Source organism: Rhamphochromis longiceps, linkage group LG2, assembly GCF_057381845.1.
Source record: "Rhamphochromis longiceps isolate RC_006_pf linkage group LG2, R_longiceps_female_GT1.1, whole genome shotgun sequence".
NCBI lineage: Eukaryota > Metazoa > Chordata > Actinopteri > Cichliformes > Cichlidae > Rhamphochromis > Rhamphochromis longiceps.
Window position 1 is genome coordinate 36056404 of NC_140558.1, and position 16636 is coordinate 36073039.

A 16636-nucleotide genomic window follows, 5' to 3' on the forward strand; every position below is an offset into this window, starting at 1 on the left:
GTCCCTTGAAATCAGGTACAGCTTGAAGGACATCCTTCATAATGCAGTGACATCTAACTTAATAATTACCACTTACCAAAAATCATTCATGTGCTTAAAAGGCAAAAAAAAAAATGCTATGCCAGTTTTAGAGAAAAAGAAATAAAACATTCTTACTTTGCCATTACTTTTTCCATATTTCAACTGGCATCAAACAGCATCAAACCATGTGAAGCACACCTTGATTCAGTAGTGATGTGAAGAGGGTTGCAGGTACTTTACCAAGTGAAGATACATGACAAAATGCTCTTTGAGGTTGACTACAGTTGAGGAAGTGTCTGGCTTTCTTTACCCACATCACTCAATGCCTTCTCACCTCCTTTTGCTCCAGACTACACTAGGGAAAAAAGAGGAGCTGTTTTGAATAAGTGTCACCGCAGCCTCCAAGAGCTACATTGATCTTTACTGCTATGCAAATTTAGGATGTCATGGTGTCTATGCTAAGAAGTCAAGGAACGGAACGAATATTTCAGCCTGAGGTCTCTAACTGAAGTCGAGTCCTTTACTACTATTGTAAATACTTCCATTGACAATTCTAAGTACACCTAAGTAATAGGGTCATCTTTTGACCTCCAGAGATGCCCCCTTTTTTTAAAGTATGATTCAATAAGTTGCTAAAGATGTTACATTAGGATTTCGATCTATTGTGACTTTACTGCAAAGTTTTTGCAGTTTTTCATTGTTACAGATGCTATGAACATCCCACTTCACCTCACCATAAAAGTGTTTTATTGGGTTGTGATCTGGGGACTGTACAGACCACTGGAGTAAAGTAAAGCAATTTCCTGGAACCATCTTGAGACAATGACACATTTTCTTGCAAAAAAACTTCCTTCTTAAAAAAACAGAATAAGACAGAATGGTAAGCAGTAATGTTAGATATATTTATGGAAGCAATAATATGATGAAAGTACCAACCAAACACTGTTTTTCTGTTTTCACTCAATCTTCAATTTGGTTCCTTCCAATATCAAGTAGTTATAGCACAGAAGACATACCTTGCTCTTTCTTACAGTACCACCAACACTTGAAGTCAGGCCCTAGATATTTTTACACTGGTTAATGGCAGTGTTGTGGATTGACTTGTAGAGGGACAGAACAAGCACTGCCTAGTTTGTTTGCCCTGATTGAATTATATATATATATATATATATATATATATATATATATATATATATATATATATATATATATATATATATATATATTCCACACAGCCACACTGACTGAGATAGTGTGTAAGTGAGAGAAGATACTCGTGCCCCTTGCTGATTTCCACCTTGTCTACACTTAGTTTTCCCCCTGTTTGGTGATAGCATGTCAGCTGGTGCTGTCACAATGGATGATAACAATCTTACTAATACATAATAACATCCAGGGCTTTATATCCGCCTCGCAGTCTCTGCATTATTACAATATTATTTGCTACAAGAAAATGAAGATTTTGCTGCTGGCTAAAACACAATATGAAAGGACAGACAGGGAAAAAAAAGTTAAGTGTTTTAGCAACACTAGTCATACGACCCTAGTGTGCTATTAACTGTAATATTGTTGCGGAAAAAACTCATGTTATATGTATTGAGAGCCATTTTCTTTTACTCGCCAGTGGCAGGATTTTAAGGTTGTCATGGTCTAAAGAATTGTCAAAATTTGCCCACTTTTTAGAAACTCGGTTTTATTCACCATGTCTGCTAAAGGTTCTACAGTGATATCCAGTTCAGAGTTTTGTCCAGTGGTTTTTATACCAATTTAAAAACTGATGCAGAATTTGACAGGAATTAAGTTAAATATACTGTAAATGTTGGTGACATAAGAGCAGACGCTACATGTTTCAATGGCTAATAATTGAACTGTTCAGCCCTGTCTGCATGTCTGCCTCCATAGTGAGTCACAAGAGCTTGAGCAGCATTAACAGTGAGGTTTATCTAATAAAGTGCACTGCCAAGGAGGAAACACGAAAAAAAGAGAATGGAAAGACCCACTAATGTGTCATACCTTAGTTTATCAAGATCCTGTTGTAATATGAGTTGTTCACCAATTTGATCGCTCTCCTACTGAAACATTTGACAGTTTTCCTCATTGACACTTATGGAAGCATTATCCAAAGACTGTGATGTGCAAATACGTAGTGAATCACAAGCTCGAGTGTGGAGAAAAGAGCCTGAACCACTGTCATTCTCTGACGAACATGAAACACAGTTATGATACTGATTAATCATTGTCACTAAATCTATGGTACTGATCTCCTAAAAGTGGTAGATGCTTCTGTCTTAAACACACTGCCATTTGCCAAATGGTAGCTATAATGTTATTAATATTATTGAATTGACATTCAATGTCATTCTTCACATATTACAACAGGCGTAAGGATCAGACATAGAAGCTCGTGAAACATTAGATGACAGTGGCCTTGTTATAAATTTCAGTGAAAACCCCACAACAAGAAGTGATAATACTTTATTAATCTCTGTGAGAATAATGGCCCTCTCGCTGAAATGTTGACATGTCTCATTTCAGAAATACGTCTTTTTTTCTATTCCAGTTATATGTAATCTGTTCACTACACACAAATCAATTTATATCTTAAGCGATCAAATTTAGCATGAGGATGACGTTTTTGTGCAGCTAAAATTGGCTTATATCTGTGTTTATAACCAACAGTGTGGGTTCATCTCCAAGAAATTGATTCTGATTGTCTTTCTATATTCCAGAATAGTTTTTTTCCGCATTGGTAACAGGTGTGTTTTCATTACTCAGTGGTGAAAAGTGTTGTTCTTTTTTTTAAAAACAAACAGCTCATATAGGTTTAATATAACCAAAAGACTGTAGTTATAATAGTCCAGTAACCGTAAAACTTAAAAGGTAAGTTCTGAGTATTGTTACAGTAAGTATATTTTTTTCCATTACTGTTTTTTTTATTGGTTTGGCGCAGTTTTCATAAGCAATTGGTACATTTTCAAAACTCTTAGGACTTATATCACAACAGATCATCAAAAGTGCACCTTTTTCAAACATTTCAGCATATTTTCAATTGTGTTAGTACAATACACATAATGACAAAATATCCTTTTCACTACACAAAATAAGTGTTCCATCTAAATAAATGTTTCGTTCACAGTTACTGCCTTTCATAATGTTATCACTATAAAATTTTTGATTTGCATCTTTTATTATTCAGTTTAATACATTTGTCTGTCATTTAATTCAACTGATCTTAATGTTTAATCAGTGAATCATTCATTATGTCCATGGATTTTCAACTTGACTGATTGTTGTCTGGTCATTTGTAAGTTACACATTGCTGCAAGAGCTTTCAATCTAGAAATACTAATTGCTAATTGTTTCCCTCTGATGATCACAATTAGTTACCATATAAGTAGAACTGTGTTTGAGACTTCGCACTGTTCAAATATGGAGCAGGATAGACTCGTAGGGAGAGGAAACCTTCATCGAAGAGGTGGTGGTGCTCCTCGACAGAGAGGTGGGCACAGACAAAGAGAAAGAGGTGGTGGTGCTCCTCGACAGAGAGATGGTCTTCAGAGAAATGTAGGCAGAAGACAACGCATCATCATCTCTAATGAAGTCCGGGCCATCATTGTTGACCATGAGGTTAACAGAGGCCTTACCATGGCTGAGGCTGCCAGGTTGGTACAGCCTAATTTACAAAGGTCAACTGTCAGCTCTATCATCAGAACTTTTCGCCAAGAAAACCGGTATGTCTGCTACAGCAACTTCACTTCTAAAATATAGTACTCTATTGTATAGATGAACAACATGTAATTGTCAGTTTACAGTAATGTAATTTGTAATACTTCAATATTGACAGTATATGATTGTCCTCAGAATTAACAGGAGACAACCTGGTGGTGGTCGCCCACGTGTTTTGACTGACCAGCAGGAGTTGGCTGTGGTGGAAATGGTCAGGGCAAGGAATGACACACGGCTGTCTGAAATCAAACAGGCTATTGAGAACAGCAATGACACCTTTGCCAATGTGCCATCAATTAGCCTTCCAACGATTGCCCGGCTTTTGAAGAAGCACCAGGTTTCCATGAAACAAATTTACTTGGTTCCTTTTGAGAGGAACAATGTCCGGGTGAAACAACTGCGTTCAGAATATATTCAGGTACAACACTAAACTGGCATGCAATTACTGAAACAGTACTGACAACTATTAGTTGTAAAAAAAACTAACTAAATTATCATTTTAGAGGGTGATGGAGCTGGACGCTGCTGTGAATCATCACAAGTATATTTTTGTTGATGAGGCCGGTTTCAATCTGGCAAAAACTAGACGTAGAGGACGTAACCTTATTGGACAAAGGGCTACCATCCCAGTCCCTGGAAAACATGGGGGAAACATCTCAATGGGTGCAGCTATATCTGAAGATGGTGTGGTTGTGGCTGTAGACCAGTTCTAGGGTCATACAACACTGAACACCTGATAGTTTTTTTTAAATGAACTGGAGCAGGCCTGTCAGGGAGAAGACATCGTCTATGTTGTTGTGTGGGACAATGTCAGCTTCCACCATGCACAGCTGGTTCAGGAATGGTTTCAAACACATTCTCGCTTCATGACCCTCTATCTTCCACTATATTCCCCTAGCCTCAACCCAACTGAGGAATTCTTCTCTACATGGAGGTGGAAGGTGTATGATCGCAATCCCCATGAGCATGTCTCCCTTCTTCAAGCCATGTGTGAAGCTTGTGGTGATATAACTGCTGAGCAATGTCAAGCCTGGATTCGTCATGCCAGGAGATTTTTCCCACGGTGCCTGAACAACGAAGACATCCACTGTGATGTTGATGAAAATTTATGGCCCAATGTTAATGACCGGCTTGACCTTTTTCGTGTGATATATGTGTGTGTGTGTGTGTGTGTGTGTGTATATATATATATATATATAGATATACAGATACATACATGGAGACCAGAACAGCCAATCAGATTTTTTTTGCATCCAAATCTGTGATTGGCTGGTTTTGTGGCACAAATATAACGGTGTACAGAAAGAGTTGAGCGCGCACAGGCAGAAATGTTGAGAGCGCAAGCAACACATTGCGAGTGAGCGCAAATGCAAAAACTGAGCAACAGGGGCTGCTATTGTGTGTGTGTGGATAATAGCAAACACTGAAATACATTTTTTGCACGCAGCAATGAATTTTGTTCACTCAAATTCAGCTTTTCTTCGCTCAAAATAAATTTCTCCTCAAAATGCAACACTTGCACCTGCAATTTTTTTTTACGTGCGCTCAATTTTCTTTTACGTGCGCTCAGAATAGTGGCACAAAAATAACGCAATACATTAGAGGCTAAATTAAAAGCAGCGTCAGACCATGTCTCCATGGTGTTTTCTATATAAAGTTCACAACTTACTGTTAGCACCTCAGAAACTCATTTGAAGGTGACAAGTGCTGTGCTTTAGGTTAACTGATCAGAAAGTCTGGGTTAAACAGAAACTTTTGTACTGGAAAATATTTTCCTTTAAGGGAAGTAGCCATGTGAATAACCAGAGATAGGTCCAGTGTGGTAGGATGTGAGCATGTAACTAGGACACAGTGCACAAAGAGTCAAACAATGGTTGTATGTGGCTAAGTTTTTGGTGTAACAGTTATCTAAATGTTTGTGCCATGTGCACTGCCCTGTGAAAAAGGAAACAAATCATGCAACGTTATGATGGTGTCTTTTTGCCTCCCCCTCATCACCATAGAGCTGGCCCGAACAGTAAAGGTTAGCAGCTAACGAGCCAGGCTGGAGTAGAAATACACCAACATTTGAAACTTTTAGAAAATCTTGACAAGTAAAATGCAAACTCTGTGAGCGGAAATTTGCATAGGATTTAGCAAAGAAAAAAATTAAAACATTGTAAACTGCTTAAACTAGTAGGTTGCAGGAAAAAGAGAGACGCCAGTTATTTCACAGCAGTTATTGTGAACTGTATTAATTCCTTTTTTCTTATCATTATGTTTTTACATGTTGTTCAAAGTTAGATAAAAAAAAAACAAGCCAAAAGAACTTCAACACAAATGATGCATGTGTACTGCCACGCGTTGTATTAGGACAAATTAACATGGCAGCTTGACATGGTTTGTGATAAAGGATGGCCAAATTACACTCAAATGACAAAATTTGAATTAGGTTTGAATCCTACTTCTACTTACAGCCTACAAGATCTCTTCTTGAAAACAGACAAAAATCTTAGCAGAACAGTCTCGATAAATTAGAGGCTATTTTCATAAACATATTCCCATTTCCTTCATGCATATATTCCCCAAATACATTGTTGTCAGCTTCTCTGGCAAAGGAGCCAGTTAGAGGTGTGCCACTGATGCAATTCAAAAGCCATCCAATACAGAGTATCCTCTCTTCTCCAGCCTGCTTTACTCAATTGGGGTCCATCACCATCATGAAAACAAACGTCTCCTCACTGCCAGGGTAATTTTTCCTCCTCTTCCACCACTGACTCATATTAATATCTTTGTAGAAGGCTATGTGTGCTCCAGGAGGCCAGTCCCATGTGTTTTTTTTCCAAACCTCTCGCTGTTTCTCTGGCCACAGCCAAGTGCATTAACATATGTTCTCACAGCGCACAGTGCTACTCTGCATTGGTAAATGCCTTATTACAGCAAGACCCGCTCTGTGCTCTTCCATTGAATATCCGTAAGTAGTAAATCACAGCCATACCAGCCCACTCAGAACAGTAGGAATGTGTTTCACATGACAGGAGGGCTCCTTAACATTTAGTCAGAGGCCCTCTTTGTCAATTTAATATTCCTCCTACTCACAGTAATTGCGGGTGGTAATAATGACAAATAAAGGCAATATTGCTACTGCATGTTACATACTGAGTGTAATAAGGTCATCTGCTGGTTATGTTTTTTCCCCTGTATTTATGCCTTTTTAGCATGCAGAGTCAAATCTCTCAGTATGACTTACATCTCGAAAGATATGCCAGTGTGAAATATGCAAAGGCAGAGGGTGAGAAAAATATCCCGAGCAATGCAGCTTGTTCTTGCCTAGAGAGCTTACATGCTTGTAATCATTTCCTAACTGCGGTTTCCTCTTTCATTTGTTGGTTTTTATTCTCTTCTGTCTTAAGTAATATCAAGCATTTCAGAGATCATGAAATCAGTGTCATAATATAAATACACACGCATATATCTCCTTTACAATTGTAGAGAAAACAAAAGCTGGCTTTCACTTTGTGGAAACAAAGTGGTGCACACGGTTGGCAATGGTGCACAAACTAGAGTGTATTAAAACAAAAGTCAAAGAGACAGAGGAATACATCTCCCACAGTATGATGGGATATTTTTGACAAAACACTTGTTAATTGAACATTTTGTGTGTGTGTTTACTAGTAGTGTGTAAATTCCAAGTAATATAATTACTTCATAAAATAAATAAGTGTGGACATCCCAAAAACATGCGACATATTAACATCAATTAAGAATGCAGCTTGATTGCCACCTACAGTGAAAGTGTTGCTTGTATGATGAGTAAAATTGTGAAACTGGAGGACAGATAATGCACCCACTATCTTATCTGAGAATGCAGCAGGCTGATGATTATGCTGATTGCTGCAGGAGCAGTTTTGGGTTAAAATGTGTTCACAGTGCTCAAAACTCTCACTTTTAGGGTAAGGCTGTTTTGCTTTTGTGCTTCTTTTTTTTAACGTTTACTTTGCATTTCAGATTTCTGTGATCTTTGTTCTGTCTGCCAGGGAAACAGTTGTGCTGTGTTGATCTGAAGACATATTCAATGTGCATCAAATACTAGAGGGAACTCATCTTATTCTTGCACAGAAAACTGAGGGCTGGCATCCATGACATCCCACTGCACTGCACTGATTTATAATCTTAGGGAGGATACATCTTAGCAAGGATACATCGCTGAAACATGAAGGCATTGAATAATACTTTTCTCATGAATCAAATCATTAAAAGAAGCTTTTTTATAACTTAAACCTCACCCGTGAATGCTGAATGCTGAGCATTTTGTGATTAATGTTCAGCTATAAATTAAACATGCTGGATTTTGAGGATATTTTTTTTACATTTATTTATGTTCTTTTAATCATTTATTATTTAATGCCTTTTCTGACAAGTCAGATAACCTAAGGACACAAGTTATGTTTGCTTTAACTTTTCAAATCTATTCCTAGATAATCTAGCTTGCACCGACGTGCTAACTAATGAAGCCTATAATGCTGTTTTTAAGTCATTAAACACGAAAGTCTAACAACACAGCTTTTGCCTAATGACAATTTGTGACAATGTCTTGTTTCAGTATTGCTGTTACAATAAACAAAAAAACTACACCCTGTGAAATTGCCCAGTTATTTAAAAAAATATATGTTATTGCATAATCTTACAGTATTTGCACTGTTTTTAAGTGAAAGTGTATAATTAAAACCAGAGACTACACAGCAAATTTACAATTGGATGAGATCACGTTATTTCTACTGCCATACAAATGATTGGACATATAATTTCCAATTCAAGGTTAACTGTAAAGACACGGTTACCAAGGAAAAGATGTGACCGCAAATACAGCTGGAGCTTCGCATTTTTGACTGTTGCTACATAGTCCTGCATATTAGGGACTTAAAACCTCAAACACATCTGCAGCAGTTATTAGAAAGTATAGAAAGAGCTACAAGTATCCTTAAATAATGATGCCAAATAAAATCTAGTATTTAAAGTGCCTTAAAAAACAGATGAGTGCTCCTGGCTTGGCACAAGGAATCCTTGGAAACTGTTGTTTCACTGATGTTCACAGTGCAAAGAATATTGCATGACGCCAAACTCTGCAACTGGTTTCCAAGAAAACTACTGCTTGTAAAATAGCTCAAAACCTCAAGACCTTAAAAAACATTTCTGTGCATTTTAGAGAGTTTTTAATCATGCCCAGGAAAAAAGAAAAAAACGGGTGGGAACACAAAATATAAGAGAATAAAATGTCACTGATGATGATGATGACAATGACCAGACTAGGGTTGTATTATCTTATCTTTATTCTTTTGAGTTTTTATTTATTACAACAGAACAGAATTTCATTCTGTAACATGATATAAGTAAAAATGTGTAGATATACTTACATGTATATTGTTTTTTACACATTGTAAAAGGGCTTCCAGAACCATCTATCATGCTCAGTGTTAGATTAGACACAAAGAGTAGGTGGTGGTAGGTTGGAGGATTGGTTTAGATGGCAGTTCTGATCCAATCTCGCAATGACCATCCATCATAGCTTCCTGTGATGCCGTGTTTAACGTCTGCCAATATCTTATTAGAAATGTGCTAGATCGTAAAAATGAAAACTCCTAGGTATTTAAAGGAGCTCACTATGTCATCGCTTGAGACAAGATTCTACATGAGATACTCTAAGAAGAAGCAACTTGGTTTGAAACTCTGAAGGCTATGATAAATCACTATAAGAAGTTATAGGGAGCTTTACAGAGGCTCTAAAAATATGTTGGGTTTTCAAAACAAAAACAATAAAAGATAATAATTATTTAGTTATATGTATTATTGCTGAATTTGCTGAAACCCAAGGTCCCTTTATATAAGAGTATAAAGAAACAAAGGCTAAAGGTTGAAGACTTTTTTAGGAGGTGAGTTTTGGCAAGCTTATTAAAGTAGCCCAATCACACTTAAATGAACTTAAATACACTGAAAATATTGTATTTATAATGTTTTTAATTCTGCCTTTTCCTAAGGAGGACATATCAAACAGCACCGGTGAGACAGGCACACTCACAATGTCCTCTAAATATATTTAGGTTATATTTTTTTCTCTTGATAAGCATTGTCTGATTATTCACTATTATATATTGCTATTGCTTGGTTAAAATTTGGTTGTGAACAGGAACTCTTGACCTTAAGTTACTATTACCACAATCTGAATTAGTGTATTTAAGTCTTAGGTTTAGCTGTATTTCAGTTTTAGTTGTATTCAGAAGTTTTCTCTTCAACTGTTCAAAAGTGAACATGCACAAGTAAACAGCACTCGCATGATGAAAATCTGAATTTCTATTTGGTATTTCTGGGGCACCATTTGCAGTGGATTAGCTCATGTACTAAAGTATTTTGTCACAGCAGGTTGCATGTAGGGCTGGGCCATATTATACCGTTCACGGTAATACCGGTATAATGTTAGGCAACGATAGGAAAATGAAATATCGCGATAGAATGGGAGTAAAACGCGCATGCGCAGTGCCTTTGTTTTCATACGCACATGGCCGATTGTTGAGTGAAACAGATGAACCAGAATTGGTTTGTAAAAATGGTGCAACTTCCGTGATGTGGAACTGGTTTGGTGTTTGTCCGTCAGATACACAACAAAGCACATTTTTTTGCAGAACATGCAAGCGGCCGTTGTTATTGTCGTATTTGTCGGACTAAGATGCTCTTAAATCTGGGAGTAATCTGGGTCCTAAACTCCGTATACTTCAGGTCAAACAACACTGCAGCATCACTTAGAGTTAAAAACTGTCTAAATTCTTTCATCTTTAATAAAACGATCAGCATTGCTGCTTTACCAGGTGTAACTATAAAGTTTAACTTCCAGGCATCCATGAAAACAAAAGTTATTACATTTAACGGAGTTAGAAGTTAGCAGGAAGCTAGCGGAAGTTAGCTCGCTAGTTTCGCTAGTTACCTAAGCATGATATTGCATGTTCTGACTGAGAGATTTCTGAAAAAAATCAAACGTACAGCTCTGCTATCACTTCCAACATAAATGAAGACAGGAAACTAAACAGCAGTGACGTTTGTAGGGTTACTGAAGTTGGGCTAGCTGGTATATAATGATGTGCTACGTGATCGCTAGCGACACAGCTATGTTAGCATAACATAAACAGTGAAGCTGGAGGACGAACACTAACACTTTTCCACTTATAAAAGTTAACGTGAAGGTTCTTCATGGTTAGAAACAAATGCAATCGCATGGCAGGATGCTGTAAACGGACCAAACTTCAGTCAGGAGAACAACTGAGATAATCCATCCACAATACGAGGTTAGTCATTAATATACTGCAACAACATGGGAATAGAGCAGCTGCCAGAGAATTCAACATTAATGAATCAATGGTACAGAAGTGGAGGAAGCAAGAAGAATGAGTTTAATAAAGTTTGATTTATCTGACTGCTTTGTTTTGCTTAATGTGCCTTATAATCCCGTGCACCTTATGGTCCGAAAAATGCGTACTGCACACTGCAGTTTAATGTTGCAAAGCACCTCTTTTTAACTTCAGTGGATATTATACATGGTTATGCTCAGGATATGTCAGCCCATTTCTACTGGAAATGCCTTTTGGTTAAACTTTCAGCAAGGAATTTGCATTTGCACTGTTACATTTTTATAAAGCTTTAATGTACATAAAAACCAGCTCCTTGTTTAAGTGAAAATAAATGGAAGGTTGTCTTTTTGCGCTAGTAATGTTGTGGAGTTGTATTTTGTCTCACATCAATTATATCGTCGGTTATATCGTTATCGCAAATTTTCAAATATATATCGTGATAAATATTTTTGGCCATATCGCCCTGCTCTAGTTGCATGTGATAATTTAGAGTTTTAAAATACACGGGTACTCTTGTAGTCGTTGTACAGTCCATTTGAAAACTTCAAGTAGGATCCATGAGATTCATATTCCGTTTGCCTACAAAGTTCAAATCATTTGCTATTATCCTCTGTTTGACTAAGATGCTTAAACACTAGCAATCTAGGAGACCAGGCAGCTGGACTGCAGTCCTGGCGCACAAAATGACTTCCCATTAATAGGTTGGGGAGCATCAGGAGAGCCCACCCTGAGCAGAGATTTCCACATGGATATGGCCTATAGCACAAGGGTACCTGCCCTCAGCCATCTGCACTGATTTGACAAATGATTCTATATCAAAGGCCTCTGCACTGATTTGGGTCGTAATTGATTGGAGGCGAGGCCCTCAAATCCCTGATTGGTTTAGCTGGATGTGGGGAGGGAGATACGTGGCGAGTGAGAGGAAAGGACAGCCAGCATGTGAGAGAGTACAGTGCAGGGGATCTGGGAAATATACTAACAGAAGTGAGCCTCATTTGCACTTTGAGAGAATTCAGAATGAAATTTGTGTGGTACGCAATTTCGTCAAACAATATGCATGGTACATTCTTTTACAGAGCAACCCATGTTGTCTCTGAGCTTGTGTTTCTTTTTCCAATGTGACTGTGGGGATATCCAATTTGTTACTGTGTCCATAAAGATCGGATTTCACCATACAAAAAGAAGAATTTGGTTAGAAATGGAATATTATTGATTTGTTCCACACGGAGGTGTGGTCTGATGCAGATATATGAGAATTGTAAGTTGGCTGAAAGGAAAGCATCGATTATATATTTCTTCATCATTTTACCCTGAATATTTGATACCATTAACTGCTGTTACGGAAATTATGTGACAAGTGAAATATCATCAGAGAGGATAGCCATTGTTCACTTAACATCCTGAAAGTTACCTAAACCTCATTACCGATTAAATGGATTAAGGGGATGTCAAATACTTTTTTATCCTTTTTTTTCAGTTAGATTTCCAAAGAACATGAATTTCTTCCTTGACATGCCAGGTATGATCTTGAAAAGTGTATTTTTTTAATAATATTGTAGATAATTTTCCATTCTGTCATTTATACTATGGTGCGTAGAAGATGTCCTGCAGATGAGCCAGGATACTGTGGAGCCCTCTTAATACAATTGTGACTGTGATGTTATGTATATAGAGGCCTACTCCCTTCATTACATGGCAGGCTGGCTGCACCACATACCTTTTGCCATTTGACACAGACATGCGGTGCTTGCTAGTGACAGATGCTGCACAGCACTGGTCCCAGAGGTCACAGATGACCTTTTGGATTGTCTTTTTTTCAGTCACAAAGCATTATTTATTTGACGATGGCCACCAATGCAACCCCAGGCACCTTGATGGAGCCGTGGGTTGTTGCTGCTTGTCTTCTGAGATTACATTTACCTCAAATGAATTGGAGTTGAGTGACTGACTGTGTTTGCCCGTGCACTTGCATGTGCGAGGATGTGGACGTACATCTTTAGGAAGATACATTACTTATCCATAGTCTGCTTGACGCAAATAACAAAGCTTAATTGCTGCATGACAGGCCTTTTGTTTGGATGCCTGAGGGATTTCCTTTTATTATACAGAGTGAATCACCATTGAAATGTGTTTATTCGGTGGCCTTTCCTTGGCTTTAAAAAGCTCCTGCACACTGTATGTCTTAAGAATTTTATCTGTAACACTCAGCGCATTTACATTCATGTCTTTGTCAAACTTCACAGAATAAAGTCTAACCCTTCAAGAAGCAAGGTGTTTCTCTCGCATGCTCATCACTCAACCTTTACATTGTTAGGTGACATTTCACAAGAGAGTTTGTCTTTTGTGGAAATAAAAACTGTGAAACGCGAGGAAAACAAAACTGTGAAATGGCATCCCGGAGTCACACGGCTTTAGTTTACCGTAGCTATTTCAGAGTTGGCAAGAACAAGGTGCAGTGCAGGCCCCATATTGTCAGAGGTGCTTGATCCCCACCCCCATCCCTTGTCCTCTCCATCTGTCACCTATTTAAATTGTGGTGTTCACAAAGACATACACATACTTTGGCATGCTTACACACACATTATTATACACAGCCACCTCAGATACCAAGAACCGTATTATAATGAACTACTTGTATGTTATAGCTTGTCAGACGCACATGACTTTATGTACAGAACCAAGCATGTGCATCCCTATTCACATTTTATTACTACCCTGTTGTGCTATAATGAGGAGTTGTTATTCACGCTGTCGATTCACAGGAAAACCTTGTGAAAACCCATGTGAAACAATTTTCTGTAGCCTGAAGCCTCATGTCAGAAATATGATCTTACCCTCACCTCTTACCCCGACTGCCGTAGTGTGATGATGCTCTGAGGTGAGCCCACACATCAATTATTCACATAATGCAAAATTTTTACTCTTTATCTTCTCGCCAGCTAGGGGAGACAATTTAAGAAAATAAGAAGAGAAAATAAATGATGAGCAGAGGGAAAACGCAGCAAGACACTTGGTGGGTGAATAAGAGAGTTTGCGGTGGACAGACAATGCTCTTGATGTGAGTTATAATTGTAGTTTAACAATGTGTGGACCTCTGGGATATTCACTATGCAATATATGGCCTTTAGACTAGAATCACTATGGAAACCAAAGGCCCTGAACGACCTGCAGTGCCCACCCACTTGGACAGCCGTTAATCATCTTCGCTCAGATCCTGGCACTGCAGAATTTGGCCAATGTGTCAAGAAGCAATTATATATACTTAGTGCTCGGGCACCCGATCTCCTCCCTCTCCTCGCTCTCTCACTCTCACATTCTTAATATAATCACAGAGTAGTCAGTTTAAAAGCCCTCTGTTCATTTCGCTATCTATCTGGGGGATGCACACAATGCAGATGAAGAGAAGTTTAAAAAGCCAGTGGATATTCTATTCTGAGAGCCATTATAATCAGAATATTCTTTACATATAAATCATATCCAGCCATTTACTCATTTTACCAGCCTCCTGAACTGACTGACATACTAAATTACCCCAGCTGGCCCAATGCATTCGCTGCACATATTGGGCTGGTGTGGATCATGGAGACTAATGTGAGCTGACTAGAGGGAGATTATGTTCAGCTGCTAACAGCTAAAACGTGAATAAGACTATCCGCAAACCCACAGTGTTCCCCCATTACATCAGCCCTGATCAGCTGGGTAAAAATGGAAAGAGTGAAAGAGAGAGAAGTATGGGGTCCAGAGGAAACAAGACGTAGACATAGTATGTGGAGCAATCGAAAGTGATGTCTTCTTACATTAACACATCTGTAACACCCCATTAGAGCTACGGCACGCTGTAATTTCTCACCAAAAGCAACCCAAATTTGAAAAGTTCATGCCTTACATGGATGTGCGTTCTTATTCTACAATGATAGATATGCAGATAATTTACTTTTTCCAGTGATTTTCCAGTGACAGAGCAGAGAAACGGGTATCATATTTTGTTATTATTTACTGTCCGACCACTGTCTGCATATTTTAATGCCACCAAAGTCATTTCAGACAGCTAGCTGTGCATTAGGGATGTAGAGCGGTGTTAGGCTTTGAACAGTTGATGACAGCCTGTCAGACAGCTTCCATCTATTGGGCTCCTTTTACCAAGGTCCACTCTTGCAATAAGCCACTCTCAGCCATAACGCCCATTCATCCAGAAAAGGACACAGGCATTTTTGACACGTTTGGTGCTAAGTGAACTGAAATTGCGCGAATTTCACTGCATGGCACATTATCACATTTGCAAGAGTCACGCATCAGGAGTAGAGGTTGAAGGGGACAGTGACTTCAGTCAGTGTGTGGTGACGACTTGAGACCATCACAGTGAAGTGATGACTTTGACTGTGCATGTACAAGACTAATTAGCATTGAATAAATTTGCCCTTCTCGCTTCATGTTAAATAAATCTCGAACGATTAGCAGAACGCACAGAGGAAGAACAGAAAACAGATGAAACTGTTGTCTTGGAAATGAAAATAGTTTCTTTAAGAACCCATGATAAACAAATTCATTTTGCACACCATTTGGCAAAGAGTCTTGCAATGATATGGTGAATGGAACATCAGATATGTGAGAAGATGAAAAGGGTCTTGACATATTATGCAGCTAATTTACAAATGCAAAATTGCAAATAGACACAGAATCACAGCTTAATAAGAACATCGTATTCTTAAAATATCTGTAATTATTTCACATAATGCTGTTTATTCCTTGCCTGAAAGCAAACTGGAGCTTACCTTATGAGGACAAATGGGAGGCGGTGAGTTAAAAGACTTCTCTGGTGTCTGGCTCTGGTTCTAGTAGAAAAAAAAAACATTATCAGGGACATGTTTCATTGGAGGCATATCCTTGCATAAAGTTTCATCTTATTTACTATTCCTTGCTATTAGTATTTTTGCTGTGTTTTTAAGTGGGGGTTAACTCCCACTCTTTACTACCCACTAAGCCAAGATCACAACATTTGTCAAGCGTCACATTTTAAATCTCTATCTTGACAGCGTCGTCTTATCTGACATAACGTGAGCGGAGTGATTTTTTTTGTTATTTGTTTTTGTGTTCCCTTATTTCTATCCCTGCTCAAAGATTATAAATTCTTCTTTGTCAGAAGATTTCGCTGAACATATGTTCGGATTTTTCGTACACGCCCGACTGCATTTTTTGAGGTTAAATGATTATCACATTGTTAATACACCAATACATCACTCAGATACAAGAAAACACCATTAAAAGCAGACACAAGGTAAGTCAACAAGCCAACAACAGATGGTCCTGCTGCTTGTGATTATGCAAAGATCCAAAGTATTTGCATACTCACAATGCCATCATAAAAAAAAAAAGAAAAAACAATAAGCCATCTTGAGCTGACCTCAGTGAGAAATGAAAAAAAAAAGAGCAATGGGTGAAACAGAACCAGCAGGGAAGCGGAGGGGCTCGGAAAACTTCTTTTGGAATCTACCGAGGGCTTGCCTCGTGGGAAG

General features: G+C 38.2%; 1 protein-coding gene across 1 annotated transcript in view; it reads right to left on the bottom strand.

Annotated features, from left to right (window-relative positions):
* The window catches only part of pcdh11 (protocadherin 11), a 146959-nt gene that overhangs the window by 66494 nt on the left and 63829 nt on the right, over nt 1-16636 (bottom strand). The window contains exon 4 of the mRNA XM_085426187.1: nt 15896-15955. Coding sequence (XP_085282313.1) covers nt 15896-15955 — 60 coding nt within the window. The remainder of the gene's footprint in view (nt 1-15895; nt 15956-16636) is intronic.